This window comes from Lepisosteus platostomus, chromosome 2 (assembly GCF_059453375.1).
Source record: "Lepisosteus platostomus isolate fLepPlt1 chromosome 2, fLepPlt1.hap1, whole genome shotgun sequence".
NCBI lineage: Eukaryota > Metazoa > Chordata > Actinopteri > Semionotiformes > Lepisosteidae > Lepisosteus > Lepisosteus platostomus.
This window is the reverse complement of record NC_142612.1, coordinates 64,928,123-64,947,806: the sequence shown is the minus strand read 5'-3', so window position 1 is coordinate 64,947,806 and position 19,684 is coordinate 64,928,123. Positions and strand designations below refer to the sequence as shown.

General features: G+C 38.2%; 1 protein-coding gene across 1 annotated transcript in view; it reads right to left on the bottom strand.

The window, feature by feature from the left end:
• The window catches only part of rasa2 (RAS p21 protein activator 2), a 54,619-nt gene that overhangs the window by 12,638 nt on the left and 22,297 nt on the right, over nt 1-19,684 (bottom strand). Inside the window, exons 9-19 of the mRNA XM_088613229.1 lie at nt 18,219-18,320; nt 15,100-15,256; nt 14,149-14,297; nt 13,439-13,553; nt 13,185-13,259; nt 11,768-11,891; nt 11,011-11,117; nt 10,673-10,759; nt 10,201-10,278; nt 9,342-9,415; nt 7,211-7,317 (exon numbers count right to left, since the gene is read on the bottom strand). Of these exons, the coding sequence (XP_088469355.1) occupies nt 7,211-7,317; nt 9,342-9,415; nt 10,201-10,278; nt 10,673-10,759; nt 11,011-11,117; nt 11,768-11,891; nt 13,185-13,259; nt 13,439-13,553; nt 14,149-14,297; nt 15,100-15,256; nt 18,219-18,320 (1,175 nt within the window). The remainder of the gene's footprint in view (nt 1-7,210; nt 7,318-9,341; nt 9,416-10,200; nt 10,279-10,672; nt 10,760-11,010; nt 11,118-11,767; nt 11,892-13,184; nt 13,260-13,438; nt 13,554-14,148; nt 14,298-15,099; nt 15,257-18,218; nt 18,321-19,684) is intronic.

The following is a 19,684-nucleotide window of genomic DNA, read 5'->3' as shown; positions in this document are numbered from 1 at the left end:
CTAGTGACCTAGTGCTACTTCAGCAGTCATAGCTGCTTGAGTGTATCATGCTCAGTCTTAAATGAACAATTAGGCTCATCAGAATGGAAAAACAATCAATATCCAACACCCATGATTTATATTTCTTAAAAGATACACAAGTACAGCACTTCAATGCGCAATATATTGTTTAAACATTTTAGATTAGACAATTAGATGGGAGCATAAATTCCCTTGTTTATTTGAATTTTAATTTCTAAAACAAAGCACAATTAAAATATTAAGATGGGAACATAAAATATGGGAATAATATATTTCAGCAGATTCATGAACAAATCAAGAAGCAGGCACCGTTAAGAGTGATCCTCGCACTTGCTTTCCCCGTCTGTGATTCTCCAATCACAGGCTTGTGGTTTAATATTTTAAGCAGTTCACAAGCCTGAGTGTTTAGTTCTTAACTGGCTCTGGGGTGACAAAGAATTGGCTTCAGAAGTGAACTTATCCGTTGACGGAGAGATGCAGATCAAAATGCAGAGAGCGGGAAAAATACCACTGTATCCAAAACAGTCAAATTTCACAGACTAGAACTCAAACAGGAAACCCAATTATTTGGCTCTGTAACCTCAAGTGTGCACCACAGAACCCCCTCCCCACAGGCTGCATGTAACACTGCCAAACCCGTGCTTGTTGGTATCAATGCTGTCTTGACTTACAAGAAAGTTGAACAAAAATGTTGGAAACCTTGAAATCTATGAGAAACGTCTGAAGTGAGTACATGTGCAATCCAACCTCGGCAACACTGATGGTGCGGTTCACGGGGGCGCACTGTGATGTCAGTTAGAAACATGTGTCATTATCCAGTTTGGGGGTAGTTTTGACCTTTTATTGACAAAAAGATTTTGATTGCATCAAGACTCCCCGAAGAGTGCCAAACTCTTCTCACAATTTATCCTACACTGCTGTGAATGAATGAGCTTGTATGCACCATCCAACTTGTCAAGCAGAGCTTAAAACTGCCTCTGTGTGAAGTCAGATCAAGCAACAAGACAATTCAGTACTGTAGTCATCAAATTGAGCTCAGAATTAGAATTCCTGGCACAAACACTACATATAACACAATAGAATAACACAATGAAAATAGACTGTTGTATAGCCCATGTGATTCTCAGTGATCTTTATAAATCGTTGCTGTTTTCTGACCATAGCAGGGGCAACGCCTTAATGTCAAATATATCCATATCTGTTTCTCCAAGAGGACTGAATTGAGCGACTATCTAACTTTGCTTTTTTAGGAACTACCACTTTTAGGAACCACTGACCCTCCTTTCAGTGTAAAAAAAAAAGGTGATAAGTGGCATCGTGACCTTTCTTGTGAATCAGGACAGGCTGGCTGCACTAAAAATCATGTAGCAAATAAACCAATAATTGTTTTTTGTTCCATGTCAAAGAGCTTTCACCTGATAACAGAATTTAGAAACTGACAGTCAAGAATCGTTCTAGTTATTTTGAACTTTTTTTCATTAAATGAACTTTCATTGCCCATGCCACTCATCACCTTGCACTTGTGATAGATCATGCACTGGAAAAATGATTCAAAGGGCTTCATGAGAAAGCTTGTATTGCACACATCATAGAAATGTGCTGTTACAGGAAAGTATTACGGACGTTTAATGTTTCCAAAGTTGTTTTTCTTAAAACTTTAAATGCATTAGAGTATTTATTACAGTGGATTCTATATTTTTAATTCAAAAGGCTTAAGTTCTTAAGCCTTGCGGAAGCACAATGAAGAACTGAGGAAACTCCTGATTTCTGCTTTCGGTTATCTGAAAATCCTACAAGGAAATTAATAATTTTTACCTTTTAAAACGGCTGCCGAGCTGGCAGTTTTCTTAATGTGACACCATATTAAAAAGTCTGTGTTATTTATACTGCTCCAAGCTAAAATGTTCTCTTGGAACCTTAAAGATCGATTTCCTGTGTAGTCTGGCAGGGTAGACAGGAAAAAGCAAAATGACAGCCAAATAGAATCAACTTGTTATCCACTTAGCAGAGGACCTTGATGACAAGCTGGGCTGTTATTGCAGGATGCCAGACTGATGAACATATAATTTACTAGGCAGGGTACTACACGGAGATAAAAGTCAGCTTTCAAATTGGAGATCCCAGATAAAAGTACTCAACTCAGTCAGGCACAGTACTGTACAAAAGGTGTAAAAGCTTTTGCAGAATTTAATCCACTCCACCTTTTCCAACAGAATGCATGACCAATATGAGAAAACTACACAAATTAAAGTCCATACTTCCAGGCACTGCTTGATATAAAATGTTTCCCATTGAGAAAAAGAGGTCAAAGGTTAAAAAATAGTTTGAAAATATGAAACAGCTGTTTTCTAACAGAAATATCCTTTCAATAAGTTTGAATAGTGTTTTAATGGGAAAAAAAGTATCAAAACTAACATCAGATCTTTGTAGTGCTATATTATTGCTCCTTTAGGGATATACAAAAGCCAAAGATTATTCAGACTGATTGCAAGTACCCTTCACATATCATGTGAAGAAAAGCTAAAAAAAAAAGAACAAACAGTTGTGCAGACATGGCAAACATTCTTAAAACCAAATTGGGCATGTAATGAACAATGGAAACCATTTGTGAGTATCCTGAAAGCCAAGTTACACTGGATTACAGTATTTCTCTGGTTCATTAAAGCTCAAGTGTATCAAAACAGCTAGCTACTTGCTCCACATAGCTGTCAACTCTTATAACTCCTGTCATTGACACTGAGGTTATTTGTGCTCGATGCTGCATGCACTGCACGGAACAGACAGCTATACTGTGATAGCAACAGTATGGGTAGACAAATGTTGATTGTAAAATCATGGCCAACACTATGTAAAAACAGATGGTGTTTTAGAGATATCACAGAAATAATCCTGACATGGGTGTAATACATTCCTTCACGTAAAAAATACTATAAAGCTTTGCCACATCGTGAAATTGTCTAAATATGATCTTGAAGGTTTTAAAAAGAAAAGAAAGCTTAATTGCAGAATGTTATCCACATCTTTAATGTTGTCATCCACACAAGTCACCAGCTGCGTTGGCTTTATGTTCGTATAGAATTTTATTGCATTGTTTAAAATTTCTTTTGATATTACTGCTTCTTTGTTGTGCTTCTACTAGTACTGTTCAGCAAGCCTGACTCACGCACATCCTATTGTGAGGTACTGGGTCATTATGCAGCATGCAACAATCCTCCCGTGGAAACTCCCCGAGAAAGGGTACCTTGGGCACAGGGTAAAGCCAGACAGAGGTTGTCTGGTTTTACAAACGGGTTTAAAATCACTATCCAAAAGACTGCATTTCCAAGTTCCCCATTAAGAAGTAAATAAGGGGCTTGCATAATTTCATTGAGATGCATTTTATAGGGTGCTGTCAATTTAAATACCTTAAAACCAAAATTGTTTGTAAAGGCTTTTATTATGCGCTCTCTCAAAAATGATATACATGTAAAGTATTTGGCACTGTCTTGCCAGATGCCTGCCTCTAGTTTTGTTACACAAAACACAGATTTCTTTTTATTTTGCTGTCCAAGGAATACTTTAATACAGCCTGGTTTTACTCCTCTGCATCCCTGTGTACTGTAGCCAAAGAATAGCAGATGTTGTATGGGTCTACGGCTTTCACTCATCTAAATGACTTACACAAGGGATCCTTGCAGGAAAGGCACAATAATAGCAAATTCTATTACAAGTTCTCTGATCAAGTCTATGCACAAGGCAGGAAAACATACTGGTAATGATTTAAAAACGTTTACAAGATCTGCACTTTCACATTAAGCGATGTCTTTTGAACTGAATCCTCTTTGCCTATATTATATGAATTATAAGTACAATATTGGTAGGGGTGTTGGACATTTTAAACACTCCTACCAACACTTTTCTTACAATACATTCATCATCACCCTGCAGCTCTCAAGTGGCTACCCACTGAAGCTAAGCAGGGTTGAGCCTGGTCAGTACCTGGATGGGAGACCTCCTGGGAAGCTATGGTTGCTGCTGGAAGAGGTGTTAGTGGGACCAGCAGGGAGTGCCCTCCCTGCGGTGTGTGTGGGTCCTAAGGCTGAGGGAGGAAATTTGGCTCGGACACCGGGATAACTCCCTGCTCTTATCGAGAAATGCCCGGGAATATTTAATGACCACTGAGAGTCAGGACCTCGGTTTAACATCTCAGCCGAAAGAAGTGGCAAAGAATGCCACTGTGGCAGGGAGTTATCCCGGTGTCCGAGCCAAATTTCCTCCCTCAGCCTTTACTGTAACCTCCAAATTGTCCCCATGTATGATTGGCTTGCACTTGCCCTGCGATGCCCTGCAATGCGCTTGTTGCTTGCTGGGTAGGCTCTGGATTCCCGCGACACCGTGAGGTATAAAGCAGTTTGGCAAATGACATGATGATCATTAATGCAATTAAAGTGCTATTGCTTCGTTCCCATCACAAAAACAACCTTCAAAATTTAAAACATAAAATTGAGATAGACAGAAATTAGAGCTCAAACATCTGCACACATCAGAAAACACTCCGATGTTTAGATTTCTCAAACTTTAATACATATACTTGACAGCTTTAACACAACTTTCATCTTTTTTCAACAAAACTCTATTTGTCATCTCTTTCCGTACAGCTGAAGTACATTTTAAAACACTTATTATTTGCCAATGAAATGTTTTCCCCCTCAGAAATTACTTTGCAAAAATATTTCACTTTTTAGACAAATGCATTTAAAATGCATCTAGCACAGTACAAGGCAAACATCTGTCAAGATTTATTCACTCATGCAAATAAGACCTGCAGGGCATCAGGACAGTAGAGAAATGAAGTAAATATCTGGAACAGCAGCAATACTCTTTAAAATCTGCTCTCCCATAGTTATTAAAAAAAGCAATTAACAGCACCTGGACTAGTCAATGGCTCAAAAAACAAATGAAGGCCATTATTAAAGTCTGAAAAGTCCAAAAGGCTGGGGAACAGATATTCTGAGTAGTGGGATGGAAGGTTGAATAATGTGACTAAAAACGTCTGGTGCAGTCAGGAGCACAAGAAGCATTTCCCAGCATAACCTCTCTCGGACATACTGGATGATCAGCTTGTATGTTCTCTTTTTCACAGTAAGAAGACATGTCTAACCGTTACCCATGCTTCCAAATACACAATATGATAAATATGGGCACACATTCAACATCTGATGGAATCAAAGCAATAAATAAAAGCAGCACTTAACAGCTGCAAAATAACGGTCTTAGAAAAAAGTTGTTAAATTCAGAAACAAAATGTTCACAAGTCACACTAGCACTCATATACACTCAGGAAAACTTTAAAAAAATGTTTAAAATTTTGGCAAGAACAAGTTAGACACTGAATGTCTGAAAAAACTTCCCAGAGTGTTCTAACAAGTCTTAACATAGTTTAAACTTTGAATTTAACAAAAGGTTATATTTATTCAGATGAAAAATACTAATCTCTTCTAGCCTTAAAGTGCTAATGACTCTCTAGGGACATCATCTAGGGATAATGGAAACCACTATCAACCAGTCCTGAACTAAATCACGGATGTATCCCTGAGTTACAGTAGCTTGACTGCTTCATTTACCCCAGTAACTGTCCATGGGGTAACATGCCACTCACACTATAAACTTGATGCACTAGTGATAAAGTCTGACCATACGATCTATGAAAACCAAGAACTTCACTGCAATTTTCTAAAAAAAGATTTGAAAGAACATACAAGAACGTTCACTGAGCTGTGACGAACAGGAGTCTGTTAGCTATCGGGGAAAACTGAACATGACTCCTTCTTATTAAAGGAAAACTATTTTTGTACTTCCGGACTAGAAAGAATCGGCACTGATGGTTTGCATTTCAAACCACAATGAAAGCAAAATGTACACAGTAATGTATAAAACCTTCTATTTTCCTTCCTTCAGAGTCCTATTACACTATAAACAAACAGACCTGAGAATACATTTCTTTTAATCCATTAGAAATATTTATCTTGATTACAAGACAGTTTTGCTGAAAAATACTACCTACTTGTTAACTCTACATGCAGATCATGCATGAATATTTATGTGGTAAAATGTCTGCTGCACAACCTGTACATCTCATTAGATAACTCATTACAGTGACTAGTGAGCAGTGAGCAAGAAGCGCCTCCTCAAGTCACAATTCACACAACACAAAACGTTAAGCGCAAAATCGTGAATTTGGAATTTGTCAAATTCTGTGATCCTGTCAATGTATTTTTTTACCGAGATTTAATAACTGGTCTGAGAAATTGCATTGCAGTTCCCCTTTAAGCAGCTTACGTAACACAGTCCAGGTTTTAAAAACTCATAGAAACGGACAAGAAAACTGTGAAAACTCCTTGGTGCATCCAAATGTCAATCTCGGTGGGTAAACAAAATATTAAACAATTAACTGAATGTGTAAAGCCCGGTTTCATCACAGGAGACATTAAAAGCTTCACCTTAAGTCCAGAACCTAATGTTTTAGGTGTTAATGAATAGACAGCAGTAGCCTCTGAGTGTGCAGTGTTGTTGTGTGTGGATCCTACCCCATGGTTTAGCATGTCGAATTTTACACTTAAGTCTCCGTAAAACAGCAGGTATTTATGGAAAAACATATGTTAAAGAGGTGCCAGCTTTAAAACTGTCAATCAAAACAACAACTTCAAGCTCTTAAGGATACAGTGGGGGTTGGAATTTTGTAAGTTAGAGACCATTATTTCTTTATGTGGTCTATAAGCTAGAGCTATAAACAGCGATGAATGGAAAGAATGCAGTATAAATCAGGGAGGCAGAATTCCCAAGAAATGTTAATAAAATGTTGCATTTGCACACATCTGTGGGATTACCCAAAGACAACATGCCCCTAGTAATGTATATATCTACCACAACAAAATAAGGAATAGACATTTTTGTCTTTGTGTCAGTTCAAGCCACTCAGTATCTGTAAGTTCTGTGTCTTAAGGTGTTGATCCTGTTAAAAGAGGGCATACAAATGGTGGAACAGGAACCTGCTGGATGCACCAAGGTCAAAATCCACATAACTACGTTTTGATAAACTGTTCAAGCTGATAGAATTAAAAGATGCTACACCCCAGCCTGACTGGCCAATTTGGCAAGTTTGAACTTTTAGAATCTCTGGTTGTTGGGTATCTTGCAATCCAAGTATTACCTTTGTGCTTGTGATAAGAGAGCTCTCTGGTGGTTAGACGAAGCCATCTCTTCTTGAAGTTCTTTTTTCCAATTCGTTTTCTTCCCTGAGCTCTTTTGTGAACTTCCCTGAGGAAAAAAAAAAACCCCCAAATGATTCTTGTCAATCGCATTCTCATATTTCCAATTATCTTTCTATTCTTACATTAGATTTTAGTTTATTTTTCCTGGCAATGAAGCTATTTTCCAAGGACATTGTGAAGGATTACACTTACCTCCATGGGAAAACTACGATCTTTACAATGCATTATTTCAGTTTACAGGGTTCAACAGAATGTGAAAACTACAAGGCTTTACAAAAAAGATTGATCTCTTGGCAGGTGAAATGACATTAAATCACAAAATAAGCAGAATGTGAGATTAATCAAAATCATCCTAAGAAGGCACCCTAAAATCCAAATTTAGGGGGGGGGGGGGGGGGGGGGGGAGTAAAAAGCAAGAAGATAAATCTATCTGGAATTTTATAAACACTGCAATTTCATCATTTTACCACAAGAGGGGGTGAAAAGACTTCAAACAGGCTGAATCGCGAAAGTAAATGACAAAGATGTCCGATTCCATGTTCATTCAGGGAAATCCAGCCATTGTACGATGAACCAAGAGCTCCATATCCATGCATTAAATGTTAATGATTACCGTCTGAAAATGGTTACATTTGATTTTTAAACGTTAGACAAACTGTGTGGTTTTCACAGGAAGGCATTTCTGTTACAGGAAATAAAAGCCCAAACCAAACGTCTGCATTTCACAAATTGTATACTGTACAAAATATTTTGTGATGCAAAAATCTTGACTGTCTTTTTAAATTAGATTTAGCCTTGATAACCCTGCACATATGGGCACATACTACAAAACAAGTTACGTCTCATGATGACTTGGATTACATACCAAAAGCAAATCTGGATGCAGTATCTCTGCTGTCTGTTTCAACAGCTCTGTTAATAAGCTACATTCGTGCAGACTTTGAAGCCAGTGGAAACAGAATGAGGCACTTTGGGCCACACTCAAACTTAACAAGACACACAACAAAGCTTTTTAAGGCCTTTAAAAGCAGATGACAATTCAAATTGCACAGAGAAGAAACATTCTGCCAGTGGGCATTCATAGATTAACAATCTGAATGAGTCTGGGGACACTTCACAATCTCATGGGTGCTATTTTCAAGTTAGGAAGCAAACGAGCATGACAGTAACATGGTTCTAGTTTAAAACTGTGAATTAGACGCTTTGCAAATAAAAACAAGGCAGCCAATTATTTCCCTACTAATACTGAACTTCTTAAAATGCACATTTTTACTTACTGATGGCATGATTTAGCTCACTGCTACATTGCCAGATACAAAATGGGCATAACATCCTGCAGATGACTTTATTTTCCACCCCGTTGGTTTAAAATTGAAGATTCGTTTAGCAAAAGTAATATACAACTGATAAAAGCCAGTGCCAGGGTAGCCGAACAAGAACATGAATTGAATGAAATTAACCTTTATTGCCCCTAAGAGAATTTGGTCTTGCACATTAAAAACAGCTCAACAACATAACGTATACGACAATAATGCAACAACAATAGATAAAACTACATCTGACCAACAGTGCCATAAGGTTGAAAAAACAAGGCAATTCGCTTATAAAAAGTCAAAAACGATAAGATCCCTGACGGCAAACCCCCCCCACACATTATTCAACAAAGAATTGAATGCTTTTAGATATAAATTAAATAAGTGCTCTCTTAGTCTTTATACAGGGTATCTGGTACCTTTCTTAGAGGGCAGGACAGGAGTGTATATTCTAAAAGTTACCATTGTATTATTTCAAAATGATCTGGATATTCTTGCCTTGAGCTCTGGGGTGGGATATAAAAAGGATCAGTGTTGGGGAAAATTGTTTAAGGAATCACCTTGTTAGATTAATAATTTGGATAAGAATAAGGTTATTGCTTTTGAAAAGTTACTTTATATAGTAACCATACACACTATGGTACACCAATGCCTAAAAAAATCCAAAGCTACTTTTGACTAGTAATCCATGACACATGTAACTTGTAACTGGTTTAAAAAGGAATATGAGCAGTGTTAGGGAAAGTTAATGACTTACCCTTCTTTGAGAATGACTGACTCCTCCACACTACTGGACTCTTTGCTTTCATTTGAAGAAATTTCATCTAAAAACTGAAAACAAACCCAAGTTTTGAATTAAAAATGAAAGGTTTGAGCCTGCAGTAACAGGATTTTTTTTTTGTGCAAAATCGAGACAAAATTAAATTAGGAGAGAGGTTGTGGTTCACTGTTGAACACTGGCCTCTCAGTTATTTTTCACATTAGTGGAAGGTGGCACATGTTGCCCAATATTGCAGAAGTGAGCGTTGGCATTATGACCCTCAAAGTGCATACATAATAATTAAGTGCATGATTCCCTATTACAGCCCCACATTGGAATTTTGTGTTTTATACACAAAATTCACATCTAAATTCAATTATAAAGTTAAGTTTAAGATAAAACATTGTAAATGCTTTCTTGATAGTCACCCAACAAAGTAAAGCATTATGTTACTCAGATACTGAGTCAGTTATGAATTATCAATTAGTCAAAATGACACAAATACATTAACATCTAAAAATCTGAATAATTTCTCTTAAAAACTTCTAATGTTGCAATGAGCTCTGTGAGGTCTTGAAGTTACTATTTAAAATAAAACATACTATACACATGCATGCACATTGAAAAAATGCTTTTGATTCTCAGTAATATAATCATGTGCTGGATCTAAGGAAACATTTCCCAAGGCTGCTTTAAGGAAAAGTATTGACCTACACAAAACATTTAGTTGCAACGGAAGTAAATTTCTGATATCAAACTTTGCATTTAGATGAACAAAGGAAAGTCAGCTAAATTTCCTTTGCAACAGTCTGTGATCCTTCACCCAGCTTCCATATGCAAAAATGAAATACTTTACCTTTTTGACTTCTTCTATATATTTCTCCTCTTGGAATGATTTGAAGAAATCATACATATATGATTCTTTAAAACTAGACTGAAATAAAAAAATGGCGCAGTTTTATCATCATAGCACATGTTGAAAATATTAATTTTATAACATGTAATGTATCATCACAGATACTTATTTTAAGAGGTCAACGAAATGAGAAAATAGATGATATTTTTATCTGGTTCTGACAGGACTGCTCATCTAGAAAGATGAACTACATGGACCAGCAGCTGCTGCTGTTGAAACGCTAACGTGAACACCACAGTTGTAGGTCTGGACCAAATGAGAGTGAATCAGGTTCAGAAGGGAAATGCACAGGGCATGGGGTTCATCCTGAAATTTAATATTCACTTCCCTTTTATCTTAAACACAGAATCAACACTGAATTAAAAACTACTGGCAGGTCAAACATAAGCCAGCAAGAACTCTTAGGTCATACCAGTTTGTTTTTTGATAAACTGCCCCAGCTTCCCAACGTCTGGATCGTCTTCGAAATAAGCGTTAACGTCCGTGATGTCTCTGCGTCCTGAAAGAGTCAACACACAGGTTTTGTTTTGAAACCACTTGATTGATCATACGCCATGCTGAGAGACTGTGCGCTTGGCTGCCTAAGTGCATTTTGCAGATGTTTTGTTTGGGGTTTTTTTTCTTCGCTATTGACAGTCAAGCACACAACTTTCTTTCCTCACCATCATCCAGGTCTCTAACCACAAGGCTGAAATGTCAGATAGGAGGGGAAAAAAAAGTAAAAGAGAAAACTTTAGATCTCTGACTCACCGGATGATGAGCTCGTAGTTGGAAGCTGTGCGGAGATAACACAGCAACCGCAAAGAAACGCAGAAACACAAAGCTGCTGACTGCCGAGTACTGTACATGGGGGTCATCTGGGAGGAAGAGAAGGCCAACAATCGGTACAACACTGTTTCATACACAGCATTTAAACAGCAATGTGAGACAATGTGTTTACAAGGGAGATGTCACAATACATTGCCTTCAAATTCTAAGAACTCTGTTTTTATAGATTAAACAAAAGAGATCTAAACCTTACCAGACATAGAAAGAGAGCACTCAGTTTTGTAACATGTCATTTCCTCCACCTAGTGGAAGCTTATTAAACAGCATTCCAATATAGTAAACAATCTATGATATTACAGTCCAGTTTCTTCATATTTTCCCCTCCATGTTACAAGGTGTCAATAGAAATGCACTAGTAGAACACAGATCTCCATACAAAATGACAGAAGAAACTGATTCCATGATTAATAACAAACAAAGCAAAAAATATTCTGAAAATAGAAGGGCCATCTGCTTATGACTTTTACCAGTAGAAGCATACACTGGGAATATGTGACTGGCTGGCTCAGGTTGGATTCTATGCTGTCAAGCATAGTGGTTCCTTTTATGAATGTGGAAGCACACATTTAGATAATCGGACAATAACAATCCAGCCAAGCTGTTCTTATATTAGTATTGCAATTGGCTGCCACAAAAATATGAAATCTGATTTAATGCACACAAACACATAGATCCTCACCAGGAAACCGCTTAGTAGCCAGCTGCCGTAAGGAATTAAACACATCGCACATGACGGTGGGACAGCTCATACTGGACTGGATGATAGAGTTAAACACCTTCTGCACATACAGGTGCAGGTTCTCCTGAAATGAAAACAGTCAAACATTCATACGGTCAAGTGTTTGACACTTCATAACAATTTCCTGTTTTTTTTGAGTACTTGTGCCAACCTGAGATACAAGAATGAATAAGCATGCACCCAAAGCCTTACTGAATATAAAGGATTTTCTCCACTTAAAAGCTTAACACCCACTTAAATAGGTGCTAAAAATACCTTTAAAAGGCTCTAAATGTTATCACTGAACTTTGACAACAAGCACTGGAAGTCATTTCATAAAGGATGTATTTTTAGGGCTTACTGAATAACACGCACTGAAAAGAAGAGATGTGACCGACCAGCTCTTCACTTCTCTTGTGAAAATCCACTAACCATCTAGTGTTCAACACATGTGGAGAGTGAAGTTATAAATATCCACTGCAATGCATGTATTGAAATCATCTAATAAAACCCAAGAACAGCTCATTACCTTGATTGCACCATTCTTTAATACAGTTTTTTTTATTGAATTAATTTTAGATACAGAATATATAGATAACCCTATACATTCCTTAAATGCAAATGGTAAAAAATGAATACCTACACTGTATTCTGTTATTTAAGCACTTTTGAGTTGGGGGTTACATCAGCAAAAGCTGGTTATCTATATAAATTTATGTTTAGCCATGAACATAATTCTTTATCACATATCAGCGTTTGCAAGTTGTCACCAAGCATACTTGTCACTTGTTTTTGTAGTAGCCTGTATACAGGGGACTTATCCTACCAGCTAAGACTGAACTGAATAGCAAGTTAAGTCACAACAGCACACCCATTCACAAAGTAAAATGGAATTGTAAACATTTAGGTGTTGATTGCTTCAAAGCTCAGGCTTAGGGGATATGAAACCCAAGGTGTAGAAATAGTTCACTAGTCTCTTGCGACATGACGTCCTCCGCAGGCGCCTACTATGACCAGCTGATCTCTGCTGTGATCCCAGTCAGCACTGACAGCACCACTGCCAAGCCTTAACAAGTGAAAGGCTTTAGATTGTGGTTAACGACCACTGCTTGTCATTTTGAGGCTAAGCATTTAAAACCCTAAAACTCTTTTATATGGCTCAAGGCTTGTCACACTTTTACCCATGCATCAACACAAACACAATGCATCTATGCAACTATACTTATTATCACCTGTGAAAACGTACACCACTGCCTAAAAGAAAACTACCAATGTGATGTGTGGCCACTGTTGAAAAGGTAAAGGACACTTGGGGGCAGTAAACACTGGAGCTTTTTTACTGAAAGTATGAGGTGGGTTTCTTAATTTTTTTTTTTACCTTGTTCACTTCTACATTGTCACCTTCTTTGAGCTTTATGGGATCAATTTCACACGACTTACTGGATTCACAAATCTGAAAAAAAAAGCAAAACTAATCTGATTACAATCTGTAGAGCAAACTTCTTTGTGAATGACAATTTTTTCTGCAAAATGAAAGCAAAACGGAAGGCTGTTTAAATCTTACAAGAAAATTCACACATATGAATACCATGAAGAAAAACTGTAGACAGTCTACACCTTCTAAAGCAGTACCTCATCTAAAACAGGCTTCAGGGTGACTGTCAGGTAGCGCTTCCCAACAATTTTCATCATGTCATCGATGCATCGAGTCGCCAAGGAGTTTCCTCGAAAAATTGTATTGGCCTCCCTAGAAAGTCACAAGAGTTGGAGGAAGAGAAAAAAGTTTAGTTTTTTTTACAATAACGGCACCACAGATTTTTAGTGTTTTTTTTTTTTTTTATAATGTGTGCCCACCGAATCTGGAATCGCCTTTTAAAGATTCAGATCTCTGTAGCCATCCAGGTGAGATTAAGATGCCTGGACACAATCTCTTGGTTTTACAAGTGCTGAACTTCCCAGAGCCTAGCAGGAGGCTTTGTGCTGACTGTACAAGTGGCACTCTTCTCCCCCATGTCACCACAAGGCTGCAGAGCTACTTTTGCCACCTAATATTAACTCTGTTTCCGTGGTGCTCAACTAAGGTGAAGGTGACCAGTGACAGGACACAGGCTTGGACTGGTGACTCCTGGACTGTAGAGCTCAGTCTGCCCCCCCCCAAGTGCTTGGACCACTAGGAAGTCTTTTAATTCCTTTTGCAAAATAACATTTCTCCTTAAAAAACAAAGATCTCAAAACAGTTTTATGGGAATAAGAGCAATAATAAAAAAAAATCAACAAGAGCCGCCAGAGCTGCCCCTCTCAAAACGTATGGTTCCAACGGTGCAAAAACGCAAGTCACTTACTGCGTTTGCTCAAGCTCCAACGCAGCTATGGCAGTGACAAAGGGAACAAGCCTGTTGTGATGCAACAGCAGCCGCACAACAGGCAACACGGCCTCGTATCTCTCTCGGCAGATGTCACCCAGGATGTGAGCAGCAGAGGCAGAGATATGCTACAACAAACAGCAGATGAGGGATGAGGACCCAGGTCTGTTATTCCTGCCAATGCACAATGTCTTACACTAAAAACCGTGAAGCTCTGGTGATGGCGATGGATCTGCCATTAGGCTCACCTGCGCGTTTAGGAAGTCTGCCTACTAAAAAAAAGAAATGGCTCATAGCTCATATTATCCATGGTTTATTGGAAAAGCCACAGCTGGAGGAAAGGGTAGAGTGATAACATACTGCCTCCTTCACCCACAGGACACATAAGCATAACCACACGTAGATTAAATGTATAAAGGCAAAATGTGAAGCCACTTATTTATGAGAGGTCACATAGAAGTACACAATTTACATCTCGATTTCTCACTATAGCCTCGGCAATCTTTTGAGTTCTTGTAGGTGTAATACAGGCTTACAATTTATTTCGAGCAAGGATTTGCTCACCAGTGCCTAGACAAACCACAGAGTTTTTAGCCTTTGTCACATGAAACAGAGGGGAAAAAAAAGTCACTTTTTTGGCGTCGGTCACTTTGCATTCCCATCCCGGCATCTTGTCAATTGCATGACACCACATGGGGAATCCTGCTCACAACCAGACAATGAACACTGCCCACACCTGAATGACAATAGAACTGAATCTGCCCTATAAACAAGTGCCATTACTGTTTGAGCCACTCGTGAGGCCTTTGAATTTAGCTTTAGGCTGAACTTCACAAAGGCACAATGTTAATGACATCTGCAGTACAAAACTAATTGTATTTCCCACTAAAAGTTCATGCTTAATGGTAAGTACTAATAGGTGAAATATACCTTAACATCTGGTGATTTGAGCAGCAGGTCCCTCAGGGGAGTGTAGTACTTGGAAGGCAGGACATTGTCTTCTGTGTACGTTATATTTAATCTCAAAGAACCAAGGTCATCTACTTTTGAGGTTTTGTTGCCATTGTCCTTTGGCTGTAACAAATACCTACAAAATAAAAAGATAAGGACTTAAAGTTATTAGATGCACAGTGTAAAGCAACCAAAGCAACTGCAGAAAGAATGTCTCCTTTCAATTTCTCAAGCCATTATATAGTTATCATTATGTGTTCATATACAGTAAAGTGAATAGTTTATTAATTCTTTAATAACTCAGAAGTTTCAATTGTATGCCGTCATCATGTGAAAGGGGGCCAAAAAAGTGTGTTTTTAGGCTTGTGACCAGTCTTTCAGCAAAAATGTATTTCTCACTCATGTTCTTTGCATTGTAGCAGAGCAGTTAAAGCTGTATGCACTGGCAGCAAGCAATTACCCACCTACACGTTAATCATATGATCTCTATGCAAAACATTCAAGATAAGCATCACTTGATCTGCCAGATATAACCTATAACAATACTGGGTAGACTGAACTATTCTTTAAATAAAGTGTCCATTGAAAACAGACATTACAGTTTTCACTTGTGTTAGACGTTTGATTAAATGCATACGTCATTAAAATAAAACGGGAATTATGCACATCAATTTGTTTCGCTTTGTAGATCTAAGCACCATCTATATAGATGCTCACCATAAAAGCGGAGTGGAATTTATAAATAGTTTTTAAACTTTCTTTATGGCTTTCCCGACATGTTCGAACTATTCACAATGCACGGACACGGGGGGGTATTGACGTCAGAATGACAACACTTCATACTTGATTTACTGATAATGTAAGAAGCTTGCAACCAAATTACGCTGTAAAGCGGTTAAGGTCTTTGTAACGCAGCCTAAAAATCAGACAAGACTTATCAAATTTCAAAATCAGTCAGCAGTTTTAACCTGACCCCATCTGTAAGTAGTGCTTCTGTTTACATTCTTTTAGATCATTCCGAGCTTAAAGCTGTGCATGTGTTACAGGGAACTGTATTAATATTTTTAAACTCTTCTTGATGTCCTTAGTGGGCTGGTTCAACAGTTACTCCTTTGATTAAAAAGCTTTTAAATTAGTAATCTATTCAACTAGCAGGTAGAAAATTAAAAATAACAAAACTGGCAGATGACGATTAATAATCTGAGCTACAATATCAAAACAAAAGATTGTGAAAATTCGTGAAGACTTTTTAGTCACTTCCTGTGTGACTGCACAGGCATGATCAGTGCCGTGCACATCTGCAACAAGACAGTATGATAGCACATACTAGTTTTTATTATTTGCCTTTACTTATACCCAAATAACATGGATAACTGTAAAAAATGGATGCATACTGCAATATTGTCTCGTGTTTTTTTTTAGGCTACACCATGGATAATCTAATTGTGTACATGATGCAATACTGAATTGTTCCACCCATGCTGTTCTTTTTGTACTTAGAATATCCCATAGCTTTTGCAGGATCTCAAGAATGACGTGACGGGCTCTCTTCAGAATTTCCAAAACATGCTCATTGATGACCATGGCTTGATATAAGAGAACACTGTTGTTAACCAAAACAAGGTTTAGGTCACTGGTACCAGCAGAGTACAAGATGATACAACAGGAAACAGGTGGGTACCAACCCTGTTACTATAGCCAGCAGCCATATCACCCTGCAACTCACATCTAGCAACCCACTGAAGCTAAGCAGGTGTGAGCCTGGTCAGTACCTGGATGAGAGACCTCCTTCGAAAAACTAAGGTTGCTGCTGGAAGAGGTGTTAGAGGGGCCAGCAGGGGGCGCTCACCCTGCAGACCATGTGGGTTCTACTGCCCCAGTATAGTGACGGGGACACTATACTGTAAACAGGCGCCATCCTTCAGATGAGACGTAAAACCGAGGTCCTGACTCTCTGTGGTCATTCAAAATCCCAGGGGGTTTCTCGAAAAGAGTAGGGATGTAACCTCGGTGTCCTGGCCAAATATCCCATTGTCCCTTACCAATCATGGCCTCCTAATAATCCCCATCTATGAATTGGCTTCATTACTCTGCTCTCCTCCCCACTGATAGCTGATGTGTGGTGAGTGTTCTGGCGCACTATGGCTGCCGTCGTATCATTCAAGTGGATGCTGCACATTGGTGGTGGTGGAGGGGATCCTTTGAGTAAAGCGCTTTGAGTGGAGTGTCCAGAAAAGCGCTATATAAGTGTGAGCAATTAATATAATTACATCAGCACATAACTCCCGTCATCTGTGAACTGCACTGGCTCTTATTGACATTTAGAGCAGACTTCAAGGTTCTCCTGCTGTTGTATAAAGGATCAAATGGTTGAGCTTCTAGTTATTGTAAGAACTTACTGCATGATTATAGCCGGGTTCTTAATCAGACATCTGCCAATTCAGGCCTTATTACTCTGCCTGAGACCAGACTTCACACAAAGTTCTTGAACTGAGGATAACATTGGCCAAATCTGTCGGGGACTCTGTCAGCAAGCAAGTCTGGAAAATGTCTAAAATACCTAGCTTTTCACTCAGGCTTTTAATGCTCAGTTTACATCTTGGTTTCACCAAGTCGATCTGCAGTGCTTTTCACCCCTAAATCTTCCTTCTGTTGTGTTTTGTGACTGTATTTGATAAGAGCTCAAATAAAATTGCATTATTCCAGCCATTACCCCAATTCTAAACCATAGCATCCTAAAACCTCTCTCAATCAATATACTGTATCTTATATGTGATCTCTCTTTATAGATTTGGTATTGACTGATTCAGAGATACAAAATACTAATATTTGATTTGGCCTTAGGAGCCCTGGCAACTGGAACTAATTTACACGTCAGTTCCTCAGGTTTGGGACACTACCTTGGCCCCTTGGACACCACAACTTCCCTTTATTCAACACGTATACCAAAATTGAGACACTGGCTGTTTTTGAACTGGCAACCTAATAACCTTAAAAATAATGGAGCAAACAAAATAATTTGGACAATATTTTTTCTACCTAAATAATAGGACATAGATGTAAATTAGATGGACAAAAAATGTTTTTCCCCCTCTTACCAAGCCCGGTGTGAAGAATCGTTTCTTAAAATCTTCACAGAAACCCTCGTCTCTCCCAGGAAAACATCTTGTACCAGATTCCCATTGTTCCACAGATCAACTCTAGAAATAACCCCAACATGAACAGAAATGAAACTTTAACGGACACGTACATGAAAACAGCCCAGGCTAAAATAAAAAAAAGCTATTTAAAAAAAGATCTTTAGAATAAGCTTTTGCAGACCAAATATGTTAATCACATACACAGGATGAAATATATCTAAAAAATAAACACTTCACAACACACCCACGCACATTCCCACTCAGTTCAAAAAGCTTTTATCCTTGCATTTGCAGGTAAGTGCCTTGTCCACAAAGATACTACATCCTATTTTAAACAAAGAGCTGAATCTGCAATGGTCAACATTTGTTTGCGCTCTCTTCACAGAATATGTGGGTGTGAAACCTTGCTCATTTTGAAAAAAAGTTACATAATGGAACATCTTTGGGGTTTTGATGAATAAATGTGTTTTTCTTTTCATTTTCTTTTTTTCCTGATTACCTGAGATTTCTGGGAACCTGAACACAATACAACATAGTTATTGCATTTTCACTCATGCACACCAGTGCAAAGTTTTGTTAAAGGCTGGAAATACCATTAACTGTAAACTAGAAAACCAACATTTGGCGAACATATATTCGTTTTTTCTCCAGCTTATATTCTACATAACAGCAAAAAAATACTGCTGTGCTGCCTGAAGGATGGGATCCAATGATAAGAATACAAACTGCCTATATTCCACAAAACCCGTACCACATTCTTATCTACTGAACAGGAACATAAAGAGGGTTATGTTTTTCACAAAACCATTTCTGCCCACACAATTTTGCTGCCCATCACACTGTAAAAAGTAAGCCATGGCCACAGGGCTTACAGGAAAAAAAACAGCATAATGTATCGTGTACGCATCTTTCTGAAAACGCATTGCATTGTTAGTAAAACACACACAGTGGCATCTGAATTCTGCATGAGAGCACATTGGCAAACATCACGGCATACTGCAAACATACATGCACAGAACCTCTTTTTCGAAACAAAAAAAGACATTACCATTTTAGGACAGTATACCTAAAATATGAAACGAAAATCCACAAATGTCCAGAATGGAAAGATTAAAATGAATACTTGCATGCAATCTTTACCTCCCATGTTACACCCTACATCTTACCTCACTGTAATATCAGTATGCAATGTGAAACAGTTAAGAAGAATGCAACAATTAGTACGAGTTCCACTGGGACATGCAATGAACTACAAAAAAGAAGCCTATGTGCACTCATTTTCTGAAGCGCCAGCAGTCTTGCTTGGCAGCAGTAAAATATTTCATTTTTTAAAATGTATTACATGAATCAAACATGCAATGCTTACTGAAGGCTCCTCAGAAATGTTAATGAAAACACTGAAATTTGGGGAAAAAAAAACTATA